The following is an 18470-nucleotide window of genomic DNA, read 5'->3' on the forward strand; positions in this document are numbered from 1 at the left end:
AACCCAAACCATTCTATGATTCTATGAGATTCTGCAACTTTGTCCAGAAGTGAGAATAAAGAAGTAAAAAAGTTAGGACATTTCCAAGTGCCAGGTACTGGTCATTCCTTTTTTTTTTTTTTTTTTTTTTTTACATCCTTTACACCTCTGAATTGGGAAGAATACTGGTGCTTTAAGGGAGGAAAAATTGGTTTCATATCAATGCGCATCTTTTCCTTTAAAAAACTGAATTACACTTCAGTAGAAGGAAGCATTCACTCGCACATGGATTCTGACTCCTGATTCCTTTTTACTGTTAGATTCTTTCAAAATCAAGCCCTGACCTTAATTCAGAATCTTAGTAAAAATGGTGATTCAGCACTCCATGAAACCTTTCTTTAACAGGAGAAATTTTGTAACATTGGTTAACAAAATATTTGCTTTTATATTAACTGGAGATTTAGACTATCTCTTGGATTTTCTAATTTTAATTTATATGTAAGGTTCTTCAGCAGTAGACCTTCTTTTTGATTAAAAAAATCGTGTAGGCTTAAATATTTGCAAGATCAAAAGCTGGGAACAGCCTATTTCCGTATAAAGGCATCTGTTTTTTCAGTTACAGCCCAAGTGGAAAATTGGACAGATTTTGTGTTCTCAGGTAGCTTTAGGCCATTACATAGCTAAAAATTGTATGTATCCTTTTTGGGAATAGTACACTTAGGAAGATGCAAGTCTCAAAGTACACTATAGGAGAATTGAGTAAAACCACATATAAAGGATGTGTCCTTCCAGGTTTGTTTTTTTAAAATAGTTTTGTAAGAGAAACATAGGCCATAATTTGGAAAAACTTAAAATAAATGCAAAAATGCAGCAGTTTCAAGTAAAACAGGTCCTGAAGAGGAAAAGTAAATGTTCCCCTTGGAACATTCTCTGAAGGCAGTTTCTTAACAATAAGAATATCCTGCTTTTGAGTGAGAGAGAGCAAAATTATTCATACTAAGGTGTGGCTTTATTGCACATATGACAATGCATTAAAAAGGGCAGTTTTGAAACTACTGGCTTAACTGTATCTCCACCAGTTACGTTTTAATTTCCTACATATCTGTACCCAGTCCCTGACTATTTCTGCTTATAGTAGCTGTGGTTGTCTAAGATGTTACCGTGTTTTGTAATCCACCTCTTTCCCCTTGGATGCAGTTACTTCTTTGCCAGCAATTGTACTGTTCATCTCAGACTTTGGGCTCAAACCCCACGGGTCTACTTTTATCCATCCATATGTGTACTTACTGGCCTGTGCAATCTGGTCTTGTGATTGTTTATGTATACGTTCTACTACCACCAACAGACACTTCCAACTTGGTTCATGAATTTGTTCTCCTTTTTATTATGTAGTATCTAAACAAAGGGTGAGCTATACAGTTGAAATATGTCTACTTTATGGGACACTGTCAGTATAAAAGTAATTGTATTCACAATTTGTTATTAAACATAGATCTTCAGAGTACTGCTTCTTGCATTTCTCTGTTTGGAGGAAGGCATCAAGGAAAATTCCTTTTTGATCACAAAAATTCTTTACTGTGAGGTGCCAGAGCACTGGAACAGGTTGCTCAGGGAGGTTGTGGAGTCTCCATCTCTGGAGATGTTCAAAACCCGCCTGGGTGCAGTCCTGTGCAACTGGCTGTAGGTTAACCTGCTTTGGCAGAGGGGTTGGACTAGATGATCTCCTGAGGTCCCTTCCAACTCCTGCCATTCTGTGATTGATTCTGTAAGAATTTCATTTTCCGATTTTGTTTGTGAATTACACCTTTTGGGGTGCGAAGAGTCTGATAGATGCAGGAAAAAATATATGAGCAGCTCCGACTTAAAAGTATGCTGTGCTTGTGTTTGACCCTGCCTGTGTGACTCTTGGAGGCTATGAGCAGATGAACAAGTTATTGTGAAATAATATCTAGGATGAATTGTCTGCATGGAGTAATGAAAGACAGAATTGTTCTTCTTGTGTAAGGACAAACATGGCACACTGCAAAGTTCACTTATCAGCTCAGACTTGCGGCAACATGTTTATCAGCCTGGACCTTTATTACTATCGCTTGTTTGCTTACTGTTTTCCATCAGGAAAGTGCATCCTGCTTTGTTCCCAGTTTAGTCTTGCTGCCTGGCTGTAGAGAAACATCCATTCTAGCCGTTGTTATCAGGCCCTGGCTGTCTATTTCCCTAGGTGGGATCGGGTTTGAGAATTGCTTTTGTGTTTAAGGCTTTTTGTGTTGTCCCCTTCCTCCTTTTGTGAAAAGGACGAAATACAGTGTAGTTCAGTAACTTCTCATCCATAAACGAACAGGCTGAAAGAGAGAGAAGGTTCCAGCCTCCTCCTCATCAGTGGGTTTGATGCAGAAGGCTGCAGGGGAGGCAAGAGTGTGCACTCAATAAGTTTTCAGATGACAGTTTTATTATTGCATTGTAAAATTAGTGGTCAAATTGCCAGGGGGGTGGGAGAGGTTGTTGTTTTTGTTGGGTTTGTTTGGTTGGGTTTTTTTTAAAAAAAAAAAACAACAAAAAAACAACAAACTGAAGATACTCATTTTTCCTAAAAATATATGGACACCTACCTCTCAAGGCATTCTTCAATCCAGTAGATTAATCCTGCTTTAAGAATATTGTTTTAAGGATAACTTGCATATTGGCTAAATTTTCTGTAAGCCTTCCTGCATTTTTATGTGAGGTAATTGTATTTTGTTTTTTGATTAACTTTTTCTCACTTTTTTTTTTTTCAGGCTTCCTTAAGCCAGACTTAATATTAATAGAATGAAAAAGTTTAAGAGGAGACTTTCTTTAACCTTGCGTGGAAGCCAGACCATTGATGAATCGCTGTCTGAACTAGCAGAACAAATGACAATTGAAGAAAACAGCAGCAAAGATAACGGTAAGCATATCTCTCACTTTCCAGAAAATGTAAGAATTTTAACAGGCTCCACTCAAGTGAGTGTTGCCAGGTTTTATTTCAGTTTTCACAATTGCATGTACTTCTTTACTAACGTATTATTTTGATTTATCTTACATTTGACTCTGTCAAAACCTACATAAATTGATGTGCAGCAAGGATCATAGATGCTCTTTCAGTAAACAAACCCATTATTTTATTAATGTAATAGATCTCACATCAAATTCATATGGCTTCAAATTAGTTTTTTTCCCAAAAATCATTATTTGGTAATTAATTGATAGAAATTGCTTAAGTATTATACATAAAACTGTTTACCCTATATCATTGGTGATGCAGTGCAGTAGTCTGAGAATTCTGTCACCCCTTCATGTCTCTGAATAGTACTTCTCTTCAGCAATATGAAGGCAGCTAGAAACGTTCAGGATAACTCGCTTGTCTGTGTGTTCTTACTCGGGTCTTTGGCTGATCCCATCAACATACTGACTGCTATGAAGTTCGCATTAATAATGATACTGCTTTTGAATGCAAACTGCAGTAATAATGACTGAAAGAGATTTTGTTGCTTTCTGCTGTTTCCTGGGCTGCAGCTTTTAGGTCATATTTCATCTACTGTGCTGATTAGTGTTATTCCTTGCTCTGCTGATACCTTAAGATTTTCTCGAGTATAAAGTGATCAGAATATTTTTTTTTTCCCCTCTTCACACCAATAAATGATTCTGAATTTTCCCTTTGAAAACTGATGGGGATGGGAAATCTGAACAGAAACAGAGACAATGGAATTTTCCCTGCAGACTTTTAAAACCCCATCCAAGATCTGTTGCATACCAAGTTTTAGAAAGCTGAATATACCTTTGGCAAAACAGTGCTGTTCATATTTTTCATTTTTACCCTTAATCCTTGGTATGTTCATTGCTATTGTCCTGTCTTCATCATGAGCCATGCCCAACAGTTTGGAAAATGATGTTTATTACAACTTTCTATAAAGTGTTGATACAACAGGTCTCCTCTGAAACAATAATTGTACATTTTTGCACTGATACCTATGAAGTACTTTCTGAGACACTGAGCAGTTGTCCCATGTGGTTTCACTTGTATTAGCCTTTCTTACTGATGCATGTTTTGTTCATCCCTGTATATACTTCTGACAGATTGATTTCATTATGCAAATAAGTGCTAAGAATATTACTTTCTTGCTGGGAAATAAGCATCAAAAATTGTCACCAGCATCAGTGACTGTAGTGAACTGAATGGATTCAGTTGAAAACTGGATCCAGGAACAATAAAAAGGTTTTATTTTAAACTGGATCCTGTTCTGGGTGCCAGCTCAAGGGACAGAGGACACAATAACTCATTTACAGAAGCATGAGCTTATGCCATCTTAAACCATGTATGAATCTATTTACAGTTTACAATATTTATCTGATAGTTATCTCAAACAGCAGTACTTGGATGTCTTCTGCATGCTTATCAACAAACTTTGACAAACTTAACTTCTCAGTTGATATTTAAAGTGATAAAAATACAATTGAAGAAAATGTTTTTAATTAAAAAGCAATTATTTAGCTTTTAGTGCTCTTTTTATTTTGCTTTAAACATTATTTTATTGGCCAAAAGGAAGCTTATATGCTAATATAATGTGATCCAGTACATGCTGTGCTTGCAACTGCAAAATGTTCTTGCCTTAGTAGAGTATCTTTAGATACACTGAAGTGTTGTTGATCCTTTTGAAAGAAGTAGGATAGTAAATACAAACTGTACTGTTGCTGTGTGTAATCTTGAAGTCAGTCATCATTTTACATCATTTTAAAAAGTTACTGACATTTGCTTCCTTTTTCATATACTGCTAGTGTGCACATATTAGTATCTGTCCTATCTTTGATCTTACAGAGATGAACAGGATACTGTACTTTGTTTTCCTTTGTTTTTCATTTCCAACCCTCCTTTTCTTAAATGTATAGAGTTGGAAAAATGCTTGCTATACCACCTAGTCCTCCTTTTCTAAAGGAAGCTCTAACTTTCCCACAGGTGAGGATATTTTGGAAAGAGTAATTTTCAGACAGACTGTAGGAATCAGGGTTTGGGCAACAACAATTGCTGGAAAAAACAATCAGGAAATGAGTTCTCTCTTTTGGTGAAGAACAAGTTTGGTAGAGAACATAGCCTGGAAAAAAACAGTCCAGTGGACATTATTTTAAAAAATTACTTAGAGGAGTGCTTAGATGAGAAAGGCTTGTCTCAGTACCTTGTAAAATCAGAGGGCTAAGAAGCCTGTGCTAACTGTAAATACCCATCTCTGATTCACGAGAGGATATTGTCTCTTGAAGAGTAGTTTATAAAGTGATAGCTGCATTAAGGTCTTGAAAGCACATCTTTTACTGCGATGGGGGTGATCTCAGAAGGCAGGAGTAACCGTCTCCCTAGTTTTGCTTTTAAGAAGAATAAACAGCTCTGTTACCCTGTGGAACAGAGAAACACAAATGTGCCCAGTTCACAAACTTTGGATCTGTTCTTAAAGGAACTTAAAAAGCGCAGTGTAGTAAATCAAAGGCAAGCCGATATCTTGATCTACAGAGAATCAAAGTCAGGGATACAAACATTCTTCAGAAAGTGGTTTTTCATATGTGGTTTATTTCCAACGGTTATTACATCTCGAACTTGAGAAATGAGAGTTGAAGGGCACTGCAACTCTTCTCATGCCAGAAGGCAAGGATAGGCCCTGAACACTTGAAGGCCTTTAGAGCAAATTTTTTTCCATTGTTTTTGCCCTGTTTTGTTTTGGTTTATTTTTTTCTTCCTAGTGAATCACCCATCTCGTCTCCTGTCATTCCATTCTGATGGCCATGTTTACTGAAGGATATAATTTTGTACAAGTTAGCCTTTTTCCTTCCTGGAAACCCGCTGTGTTACAGAACCTTAGAGGTTGTAGAGGCTACAGCCATAGAAAACCACATCTGTGCTGACCTGGGATCCATGCTCATCTCTACCTGATTTTCACATATGTCTTGTAAAATCTTTATTATTCCAGTTCAGCACTGCAATTCCAGGTGTAGATCGCATGCACATAGTATCTGGGACCTTTCCTCGGGGTCAGCCTTCTGCAGTAACCTGTCTTTTTCAGCCCCCTGGCACACAGTTCCTCTCCCAGAACAATTGCCTCTGATTGCAAATAACTGTTGCTCCGTTCCAGAGACTCACCTTGTCATTAGCTCCAGCTTTGAGTGGGTTGTTTGAAGATTTATGTTTAAAGAGCAGTACTCCTAATGCAGAACAAATTATCCCATTTACAGTTCACAGACATAAAAATAGATATGTAACACTTAATTTCTTCGCAGTGCATTGATACCACTGAATCAGCTAACCTTTTATATGCAGTCTCATTTCATACACAGCCTCCTTCATCGCGTGATGTCAGTACAATCTCAGTATGCAGCACTCATCCATCAGCAGCAAAATGGGATTAGCAGGGATCAACCCCTATTGTTTGATGCAGTAGCACAGAGCTATTGCTCTGAATGTAGAATAACCAACAGTTTTGCTTTTGGTTTGGGGGTTTTTTGGAACACATATATTTAATTAAATCTGCCTTATAAATTATGTTCATTGTAATTGGCTTCTATGTGAGAAAGTGTAGCAGAATCGATGCATAAACTATAAAAATAGAGGGACCAGTGAAGTGCCTAATGTACACCTGAAGCCTTATGAACTGTGGACTGTATCAAGTGTACTTTGGGCTATTCTTTTATCGAAGTACACAAGCTTTTCATGGTCTCTTTTTCAACATGTAAAACCAATTAGCTGGATTTGGTGTTTATTTTTCATTCCAGTTTGATTCAAACACACTAACAATGTGCTGGCTTGCTTTTTTACTTCTAGGCTCTACCTTAATATATGTATTCAGATTAATATTAAAAATACTAAATGGTAATTTGTAGCAGTTGACAACTAAATTTGCTCCTAAAATTTTTCGTTGCTGATGACATACTAATGATATTTAGCTAGAAGTAACATCCAAATCATGCATATTTAAAGCCCAATTAACTGCAAAATTTATGCAAATACTTTAAATGCATATGAATATGCTCTCTAATGAAAATGAAGAATGTGGCCATATTGTCTAATATTATAAAATACATTATCACAAGCTCCAAGCATGCTTTTAAGAAAAATTAAAAATCTATTCAAAAATACATCCACAGCTCTTGCATTAATATATAAGTAACTTGTAAAGCCATTCTATATTGCCAGGTTTTATTTTTATATCTAGATATAGACATGTATATGTACTAAACCAAAACAAGTGAGGTTCTGATAGAAATGGCTTTGTGAATTTCTAGAATAATATTTATTTCCATTTGGTCTGTTTTAGCTCAGTGATGTGATCATAAGATCCAGTCTCACAAACACTTGCATAATTTTTTTGTAATTTTACAGGTGTGAGTAATAATGGAAGGATCAGCTACAGTAAAGTCCGTAAGTGCTTTTTAGGTTTAAGGCCTTTAATGACTAGTTACTACTCTAATAAGAGGAATGAATGTTTATAAAAATTGACACATTGCAGTACACTCTGAGAACATCCAAATGTCTTTGTAGTTGTAATCATTTCATATCATCTTCAGTACAGCTGAGAAACTCCCTTTCCATCTGCTATGTGTGATTTCTTGAGTATGGAAGGAAAAGTGTTGCAACTTATTTCCAAGATGTTATTGAATTGAAAATATGAGCACAGAAATACTTACTGGTAATAAATCAATACAATTATTCTGTTGATACTGGAAGAAAGTATCAATATAAAAATACTGTGAGGAGGGAGGAACCCCCAGAAGTGCTAGAGCTACAGGTCACTGCAAATAACAGGCAGCTGTCACAGCTACATACTGAACCTGGTACTGTCCCTTACACCGTACTGATGATGTTTTTATTGTAGTCTGTATGTACCAATCTGTGCTGTGGCATATGTCGGTTTTGGTTGTTATTGTTCAATATTGTCTCTCCATCCCTCATACACTGGACAACATAGTGTTCTTTCTTCCCTTCTGTTTTAATTTGCTTCTTCCCACAAAACCTGGAGGCTCTGTTCATGTGTGGAAGTGTTTACAAAGTCAAACAAACATGAAAATTCAGTGCTTGAAAGCATGCTGCAAGAGACCTGTAGTCTTGGGGGGCAGGAGGGATTGTCCACTCTTAAGTGTTTTCCTTCACAAGCAGTACGCAGGTTTGGCTGGAGAACATGGTGCTTAGATGCAGAAGTGGACTCTGTAAATACATTAAATTTCTGCTAGCATAGACTCACTGATGGATATGTAGAGATTTGTTCTCATGGCATGCAGATGTGCTTTTTAAGTACAGAAAAGTAAACAGGACCTAACTAACCAACACAGTTATTTCTGAAAGTAAGCAAAACAGAGCCAGATCCTCTGTTTCCTGATTCGGTTGGCTGTGTGGCCTCACAGGTGTTTGTGTTGGGAGCTACAGGGTAGTTGTGTGTGGGCAGGCAAGAATCGAGGCTGGGGATACTTGTATCCTGGCTATGATGCTGACTCACATTGGTTTAAATTGTACCTGAAACAGTGGTCTGAAGGATTTGATGTAGTGTGATACCTTCTGGAGTTAGGCTTTTTAAAAGGAAGATTAGTAACTGTTGGTGTGCCATGCAGATACGCTTGTGTTCCAGTGTGTGTTCTGATGACTAAAGATACTGTCTTGAGAATTATCTTTTAAACAGTATGAAATACATAGATCTCAAGGGCAGGTTTTTGACTTTGAATATTTTTCATTTCATTGTGATCTTCTTTGTCTTGGTACCTGGACTGAAGGCAAAAATTGACTGTATGTGAATTCAACTTTGAAAGGCTTTTTGTAGTGTTTTTTGGACGTCTTGATCTCATTTTTTGCCTTGTGTATCATCTCTTTGTTTTGCAGTTTAAACAGACTCCTTGGAAAAATTTCTATCCTTTTTGTCTCAAATTAAAAAAAAAAAAAGTTTACAGGATGTTACAGTGCCCTTTTAATCATTAAGGTACTTCATTTCTGGGAGAAACTTGAAGGCTGTGTTTCTTTAGGTTTCTGTTGGCACATTTCTTCAAACGTGGTACCAATATTTTTTGCCCTGTGTCTTCCAAGTGAAGAATGTTTGTTCTGGACATGACTGTTGTACTCAAATGGATTAATTCTGAGGGAATTGAGAGAGAATTCTTTGAGCAATGAGAGAAATCCTTTGAGGTTCTTCTATGATTTTAATATTGTAATAGTAAATAGTTTGAAGGTTTCATCTAATTACTTAATGAATAAATACAGTTTAAAGTGGGTTTGAGTGGTTGCTCTATTTTTAGTGTGACTTAATATGTTTTCCTGGGTATCACATAATGGAGTCCAAGGAAACAACCTCATAAAATAAAGAGGTATTTTATACAGTATTTTATGCAGTGCTTCTCATGCAGCTCCCTGAGAGTACAGATATAGCAAACATATAGCTACTTCACGTTATTTAAATATTTCTTCTATGGGAGCCATCACCTGCAAACAGCTGATTTTACTGAGTGGGTCTGACAGCCTTACAGCAGTGTAATTAAATACTGTATAGTGCAGCATACCGCTTCTAAAATGTCAGAAATACACATGCTTACATTCTAGGATTTCTGAAGAAAGAAAAGGCTTCTTTTCAGCAGCTTCAGGAAGGCAGTTTGTTCAAAATATTTATTTCCTATTGCAAGTCCAAAAAAAAATTAATCTGTTTTTATTGCCAATAGACATGTAAATATTGAGTAATCATTAGTACGACATACATTCAGGTTAGTTAAATGAATGTGTAGTAGATGATGCCAAAATATGATTAAGTTATATAACAGTAGCATTTGAGACAGTTGATATAAATACTTTTAAAAGGTTATGGTGATGGATCTCATGCTTCATGAATGCAGGGCTGTTTAGAGAATGAATATTTAGTTTCACTTACGTAGAGTTTTGACACTTCCCCATTCTCTATCAAAATGGAAAAGAAGGAAGGAAAAAAAAAACAAATGCCACAACCTTGGAAGTTTTCTGGAGCAAGAGTGAGTCAAGTTGGGTGGAAAAGAAACCGCATAGAGGCCTGTCCTATAAAAACCAGTAGCTGATTCTCAGGGCGTTTAGTGAGATTTTGTTATGGTTGAGCCGGTCCAAAGTCAAGCTGCAGCTATAAATGGTGAGTGAGGTTCTCCCTCCACCCTTCTGTCAGCGCCTGCACTCTGCATGCTCTGTGATGATCTAGTTCAAAAATCTAAATCAAAATTACACTTCCTTTTTGCTGCTAAGAGGACCTTGAGCCACCTTTTTGATAGCAGCAGTGAATTGTGGTAGGCTTGCTGTTGCATGAAAGTTCCTCCTTATGTAGAATATGGAGCATGGCTGGGTTCAATCCCTATTATATACCCAAATCAGGTCACAAATGCTAGGTCTCTGATTTCTGTCTCACTTTGATTAGAAAACACTCCTCTTGTGTACTTTATTTGTATTAAATTAACATATATATTTATGTATTTGTATGGTTTCCATGTACACAATGGATACTGGTTTCATTTCTGAACAATACATTTTCTTGCAGACTTAATTAGCTTTATCAGAGATGCTTGATATAAGGGAAAATTATCACCATGTATGACAGGTGATTTTGATTCTTTATTAAAGCTAGCTGAATCAAATATCATTCCAAAGTTTAGGCAGTGAAATCTGAAAGCCAGCTTGGTCTTTTTGTCACATAATAGAGATACTCATGGGACATAAAAAAAGAAAAAGAGGTAGCTGAATACGTGGTATTAGATATTCATAAAGTGTGTTTTAAAATGCATTTACGTTCCTAATGAAAACACTTTCTTTAATCCACCAGCTGACTGGCATGTGACAGTATGTCAGTGTGCTGAGGCCTTGCATGGAAATGCCAAGCAATTCTGCAGGCTCTCTGCAACTCAGATTAAGTAAATCCAGTTAAGTAAATCAAGCACAGCAAAGAAAGTGGTAGTGTGGCTCTTTGTTAAAATGGATGGACAAGGAGAAGAAACATTGGGGATTTATTGAAAAATTGCTTAATTTCAGAGTAATTTCAGGTCAGGGTTTGTGGTTAAATTAAATTGCAGTTAAAGGAAAAAGAGGAGACATCTTTATAGCCTCAGAAAATAATTGGTTTTAACTAATTCCTCAGGCAGGCTTCTTGGTTATATACACTATTGTTCTACTTGATTCTGGCAGTTCTCATAATTAGGAAATAAAAAAATAAGTTCTACTTATGTTCAAGCATAAATTTCTGTCACTTCAGAATTTAAAGATTTCAGCAGCTAATGTGAGTTATTTTCTGTTCTTCTATGTTTGTTAGCATTGGTGTTGGCATTATTTCAAACATAGTAAAGCAGTGGTACCTTAGTGGGTACTTAAATACGTTTTCTTAAAATACGTATGTGTATTCTAAAATAGATCAGCAACATGGTCTAGCATCTCTTACAACAACAGTAATCCAGGCTAGTTGTATTTTAAACAGTATTTTCTTTGAATGGTTCTGTTGTAGTTATTTTGCATCATGCCAATAATAATGGAAGTTTGAATGATAGGATGCAAGAAATGCAAGAAAATGATCCAAATGAAATAAACCAGCAGCTCAACATTTGCCAAACTTGAAAAGCAAGTAGTACAACAGTGCAGTCACCAGGCATTGCCTCATTATAAACCTTGCTGAAAATGCACACTTAGCAAGATAACATGGATATGGCATTAAAAAGAAAGTGTATATGTGTGTGTGCATGTGTATGTATGTGTGTGTGTATATATAAATGTTTTAAAAAGGCAAGACATTAATATTTCAAGAAGTGTTCAGGGGCATTGAAAAGAAAACCATGTGTTCATCCTGTACACCAGTATGGTATTTCTAAATATTCTCATTCAGTATGTTTCTGTTAACTTTTTTCACATTTAAAGACAAGATTTGCATGATAGTTTAGTAGGTTTCACAAGAAATTTAAGAATTCAGCTGACATTCTGTGAAAGAGGAAGTGTTTTGCAGCCAAAATAAGAAGATAATGCAACAACAACTGACTAAATACAATTAAAAAAGATCCACTAAGTCTCTTTCAGCTCGCTTTTTGTATTTACAAATTGTATAAATTTGGAATTACATATTATAGAGCGGCATGAGGAATGAGAGCTAGAGGTAAATAAGTAATAAGGCCCTTACTGGAATGGTTGTGTCAGCAGGAGCCAACATGAGCAAACTGCTCAGGTGCTGCAGATGTCTTGCACCGTAAGGGTGGCTGGAGTTCTGCCTGGCTGTTCTCCGATCTCTGAGGATGACATTTAAGGGCAAGTCGAAGATTAGAGCCCAAAATGTAACAGCATTTCCCCATGGTACTGTACCGATTTCTAGTTCAGAGACTTCCTGAACTAGGCAAATCTCTATGCAGTGAGTAACTCTGAGCAAATTTCTTGTTCAGTCTCCCCTTGAGTCTTTTAAACTTCTGACAGTCGTGATGCCCTGTGGTGAGGAGTTGCCACAGACTGCACGGTGTGAAGAACCGCTTCCGTGTGCCACATGCAACCTGCCACAGCTGGCTTTTTCACTGACCCTCACTCTTATGCTAGAGGAGCTGATGGATGCAGCTGATTCCTAGGTGCCCTCCTCTGTGGGTTGTATCATACTTCTGCAATTTTAATCTGTTTGGGAGAGGAAGATCAGAACTGTGCATGATACTAAAAACGCAGTCAGTCCATACTCTTGCATAGTGATTTTCTGGTGTTTTTCTTCTCCCCTCTTAATTTCTATCATTTATTTTGGCTGTGGCTGAATATTAAACCAATAGCACCATGAATACTGTGCTACTGGAAACACCTCTGTCATGTCAGCTAAGCCTTTGAGTGGTTACTGAGTTATATTTACCAAGAACAGTGACAGGAGGGTAAGGATTGTTTGTGAGTTTTATATAGGGAAACGTTTTTTTAAAGACAAGCCAAACCTATAATCAGAGAGATAAAATTACAAGAACCAGTTTATAGATGTATATAGTAAAGGCTTTTAACTTAGAGTTTTGAATCATCTTATTTAAGATGAAGCAGTTGCACTAAATTCACACCTTAAAAACTGCAGTGTTACCTTTGAAGTGTAGTGGTTCAACATACTAATAATCCTGAAAAATACTTTTTTTAAAGTTATTTAAATGAAATTGTAACTTTGAAAGAAGTACTTCAGGATCTTCAAACAGAAGGGGTTAAACACTTTTTTCAAAAGCACTTTCTTTAAATCTTGTATCTCATAAATGTACAAAAATAATAATAATAAAGTCTTGTAAATTCATTTCCAGCAAGAGTTTGCTTGATCATTTTCCTTATTTGTTCCAGCTCTTAGCTACTATTGTCACGTTTGCAGGAAGCAGGCAGCACACAATGAAGAATTAATGTGAACATTTCCTTAAAAGTTTCTGGCATAGAACAGTGCAAACTTAACTGCATATAACAAAAGTACTTTTCCAGACCATTTTACCATCATAAAATGTCATATGATCCCTCCTTTTTTGAGAATTAATGTGCACTAGGATTTAAAAAGAAAAAACACATTTGTAAGCAAGTACTATTAATACTTCACTTAGTCAGAAGTATACTAGTAATCTGAGAGGTTTTGTAACCTTTATTTTATTGTCTGTTGTTAGTTATGCTTGTCCTACTACATGACCTAAATTATTGTTGCTAAATTTTATAATGGACTCTGTAATTTAGAACAGTACTTATGACAATGCAGGAAGGTAATAGTTGCCTATGATGGCAAAATTTATGCCTGTATAATTGGATCTTTTTATGACAGACATTTGTCTTTCATTTCTATATAAATTTGCTGTTTGCTTATTAATGCTATCTGTGTTTATATTTGGGCTGAACTTGCCATATGTTAGGATATTTTAGGAATTTTATTTTAAATTGTAAAATATGTGCATATCTACTAGTGCCATAAGGAAAACAATTTTTAAAAAATAATCATTTCTCTTTATCACATTGTGATGTTAGTGATAATGAACATAAAACTCAATCTCTGCTTAGTCATTCAGTGTGTTCATAAACTCTGGCCTTTTTTACATGCTACAAAGTTCACAGAGACAGGTTAATTTTCACATGAGTAGACAAAAGCTGTAACATACAAGGGAAATTATCAGCTCTCTGCTCTGTGAATGCAGCTGCAGTCCACATGTGTGTGTACACTCCAGTGTGGCTAAAGATACTGGAATCCTCAGCCACCGCGGCTGTATAATGGTGGGTGTGGGCGGCCAGGACGGCTGAGGTGATGCGCTGTCCTGCTCACAGGCAGAGTCCTGCTTCCAGCCTTATGGCCCTGCCCCTTTCCTGTGCTGCTTTTGGTGCTTCTCCAACCTTTGTTGAGATGTATCCTGGCATCTTCAGTTTCTCCTTAGCATGAGAGAAGTGATGTTTACTTTGATGCTGAATTTGCATTTTTGTGTGCGAGACAATAACCTTGCCACGGGAGATGCATTTTCAGCTCCCGAGCATCAGTCTGTCTCAGCTCTTTGCTCTAAAGCCTAAGGCTATTGACTCTAGTGGCAGAGCTAAGAAATATTGGAGTGATTTTTAGCAATACATTTCCATACTGACAAAAAAGTATCAGAGAACTTTCTTCTTAGGTTTATTACTAGGGCTTCAAAACAAAAGAAACTGAGGGACTTTTGCTTTGCTTCATGTAGCAGGGCTTGGTCAAAGGAAAGAGAGTTCTGTTCCCCAGAAAATGTGTCTCTGAATTGGCTCTTTTTTCATAAAAATTAGTTTTAGAAACAACTAAAATGAAATAGAATTACATGCTTTATATATATTATTTATTACTTATATAAGGAATATTAATGAAGTAGTAACTTTAAAATTATTCAAACTAAGCACTAAATCCCACCAAGCATCATAGGTACGAGCAGTGATGACTGTCTCAACAGAACAAACCATGTACTCATCAGGTATTTGGATTTTCAGCGTTACCATTCATTTGTTCAGCACTGTGTGTAAACTCAGTGTGAGGGTTTTAGTCTAGAAACTAGATCAAATTCAAACCAAAGATTAGTGAGAGAGTTAGAAAGCAAATTTTAATATATGAAAAGTAAAAGCAATAGTTGTGCTGTATGTGAACCTATGTTTCCTGTCATGTGGAAATAGTGGATTCTAGTCAAAAATTGATGAAGAATTTGCTGCCTGCTGCCGTAGGATAAATCTGCTGTTGAAGGCACACAACAAGGAAGCCAATAACCACTCTTAAATTAAAAGGGATGATGCAGTGTATTAGAAACAGAAATAAGGATTTGGGACAGAGATGTGCAGAATTTTGAAGGTGAAGAGACTTGATTGTACTTTGTGAATGTACATATGGTCGTATGGTGTATTTTTTCTCATGTTCACCCACTTTGAAGCTGTGTTTATGAAGGATGCTAATTGAAAGATGCAAGCAAGTTCATAATAGTGTTGATATATCCTTTCACATTCTGTTTTCTGTCTGAAGTATTTTTTGTTGGGCTTTTACTTTTTCCCTGAAGCAGCTGTGAGTTAAAGTGATTTTTTTGTCTTATATTATTCATGTCTATATGAAAAAAATTCTTGCATAATTATTTTTAAAATCAGTGGCCTGTCCTTGGGTAGTTCTGTCTGTATACTTCTCTCTCTTCGCTTCAGACCAATCACAATAATATATCCAAAAGGTTTTTGTACATGTTGGGAAGCAGAGACTCCACCGCAGGGTCCTGTTTTCCCTAGGTTATTGGGTATTTGTTGCTGTTCTTTTCCTTCACCATTGAAATTCTGCCTTCCATATAAGAAGTTCTCCTAGCTATATTATTCTTATCTTATTTTGGAAGGAAAAGCAAGATTTTGGGGTCCCTGCATGTGGGAATATTTCAGAGTGATGAAATAGCATCCCAAATTGCTCCCCATCCCAGCAGGCATGGGTGTAGCTCTGAGCAGATCCTGCCTGCGTTACACCCTGGGAGAAGTGGCTCCAGAGGCGCCTCAGGAGGTGCCATTCCATCCAGCAGCACGTGCACTGTGGTTGCTCAATGCAAGGCTGCTGCCTTTTCTGTCTTCCAAATAATACCAAACAACAGGTATCTGTAGTGGTAATAAGAATCAAATGATGGAAAAATAAAATTAGTTGGATCTAAAGTGTTAATTGGGCATGTGTTCTGGTCTTTTTCCTAGTAGGAGGATAGTGCTTGTATGTAGTTGCCAGGTGACTCTCACCTCTGGGTACATTTTCTGTAGTGAGAGTATTTCTACTTTAATTTCTTGTATGAATGACTTCATCAGTGATTCTGGTAAGTCCGGTTTTGTGAGAATCAGTACAAGCTGACATCTGTTCTGCTTCTTGGTGGGGTTAAAAATCCTCTTTGTTTTTAGAGATAACTGTTTCTAGTACCATGGCAGTCCTTGAGTGATAGTTCACGTATGCAGAGTCAGGCTTGCTGGGAGAACACGAACACTGGATTTCTGTGCTCATTTGTATATTAAGATTTTAAAATTTCTACAGTTTAATTTTTACAAAGTGTTTATCTGTATTAATATTTTAAAGAAAAATCTTACAATCCTGGTTTTAAGTCTAAATACAGTGAACTGTTTGAGAGACAATCCAATAGAAAGCCAAAATAGCTACTTGAATACTTAATTATTCTGATATCCTTTAAGTTAATAACCTTAATTATGGCATGACATCTCTGGTACGTATAGACAGGTATGTTTCCTTCTAAGAACTTCCAGTAGCTAGGCCTTCCTACTAGTGATCCTCAAGAATTTTGAGAGGGAGAATTTTTCTAAAGGCTTGTGGTTGAATTTGCTCATTATGTGAGTTGATCTAACAGCTGGTCTATTTAAATTATAGTAAAGATTAAACATTGTTCAATAAGACAGTATATTAATTCAGAAGAACAAAATTAAATTGATATTAAAAGCTATGTTCTGGTTTTATTCACATTTTTAGACTGTTTATTCAGGTCATTTACTGATCCAGCAGCAGAGTGGCAGAATATAATAAAATGAAATTTGGGTAATATTTAATACCATGTTATGAATTAATTGGTTAATAGAGAAATGACAGTAGTATTATGATCTATGGTTAGTATGAAAGAGAATCTTACCAGAGTGGTGATTTCCTGTCTAGTAACTGTTTTTTTCTTTTCTTTTCTTTTTTTTTTTTTTTTTTTTTTCTTCTGGCATGTTCCTGACACTGCTACTTGCTTGTGGGAATGAATATTTTGATCCTTGTGAATTATAGAGCCTATTGTGAAGAATGGCAGGCCTCCAACGTCTCACAGCATGCACTCATTTCTCCACCAATACACAGGATCTTTCAAGAAGCCCCCTTTACGGAGACCACATAGCGTCATAGGGGGCAGCCTCGGCTCTTTCATGGCAATGCCCAGAAATGGGAGCAGATTAGGTAATTTACTACCTTGTTTGTTTAAGTTCCTTTTTCTATGAAGAATAATGTCTGTATTGATTTTTAGCAAGAGATACAGTTATTCTAATGCTTTAATAAATCTCTAGGAATGCAGTAATTTTTTCTGAGGTTGTTGGAGAAACTTTAAGATACTGTATGTGTCTTAAGATTTTCAGTAAGAAAGTCATTACAAGAACACACAGAAGTCACTCATGAATTTTTGACAAGTTGCAAAGTTATAAAAGTTACAAAATATTCTTTCTTAATACTTTGCAAGAAACCTGTGTGTCCATCTCAGTTAAGCATTCTATAATAAATTGAATATGGTAAAAATAGAGGATAATCATCCTACATATGGAATTTAAAAGGAACTGGTGTATTACTTAGACTTTCCATTACTATAAGAAAGAAATTGCTTTTTTGAGTGATAAATTAAGGCCACTCAACTACAATTGTCTTTTTGTTGTGGTCTCAAGCTTTATTTGTGGTTCTGTGAGGCAAATCATTTAGGAAAAATTTTTTTCTTCTCCTTTAAGTAATTTGTCATTGCTGCCTCCAGTCACTGTTAATGTTTTACCCTGCTTTTATGTTATTTTAAATTATGCTTAATTAATTGATACTAGAAAATGAGAGCAAGTTACAGTTTAATTAGAATTTAATGAATTTTTCAATCTTCTGCCCTTCTTTAGAAGTGTACGATAAATTGATACCCTTCAAGATCAAGCTATGAGTCTTTCAGGATAGTAGTCAAACCACTTATAACCTCCACTGCTGTAATGTCACTCATCAAAACCTTGCCTTTTTACTGTTTGTGCTGCAAGTCAAACTGAGAAAAGAATTCTGTCCTCTTGAATGGGCTTTAGCAGCTGTTGTTATCACAGAAGAAAATAGATTTTAGTGTGCACATTTTGACTACTATATCAATTCCTTATTTTGCTCAAGTCCTATACGCTTTAATTTTTTTCTTCCTTGCCTAACCAATCTTTGCTTAAGTTGCCAAGAATCTAACAGGAAGACCAAGTTTTAAAAGAAAAAAATAGTTCTGTACTTAAATAAATCTCTGTTTAGGAATATTTAGTCTTTTATGGATTATTTGTCAAATCAGATGCATATAAACTGTGTACA

The 18470-nt window shown here is 36.2% G+C and overlaps 1 protein-coding gene across 4 annotated transcripts in view; it reads left to right on the plus strand.

Annotated features, from left to right (window-relative positions):
* Positions 1-2778: 2778 nt before the first annotated feature.
* Positions 2779-18470, plus strand: part of CDK17 (cyclin dependent kinase 17) — a 54604-nt gene continuing 38912 nt past the window's right edge. Inside the window, exons 1-3 of one of the 4 annotated variants that reach the window (XM_010176864.2) lie at positions 2782-2899; positions 7352-7390; positions 17181-17345. In XM_010176864.2, the coding sequence (XP_010175166.1) occupies positions 2782-2899; positions 7352-7390; positions 17181-17345 (322 nt within the window). Of the gene's footprint in view, positions 2900-7351; positions 7391-17180; positions 17346-18470 lie in introns of all 4 variants that reach the window. The other 3 variants (XM_010176866.2, XM_010176867.2, XM_010176868.2) reach the window with 3 other exon arrangements.

This window comes from Antrostomus carolinensis, unplaced genomic scaffold (assembly GCF_000700745.2).
Source record: "Antrostomus carolinensis isolate BGI_N321 unplaced genomic scaffold, ASM70074v2 scaffold17041, whole genome shotgun sequence".
Lineage (NCBI taxonomy): Eukaryota > Metazoa > Chordata > Aves > Caprimulgiformes > Caprimulgidae > Antrostomus > Antrostomus carolinensis.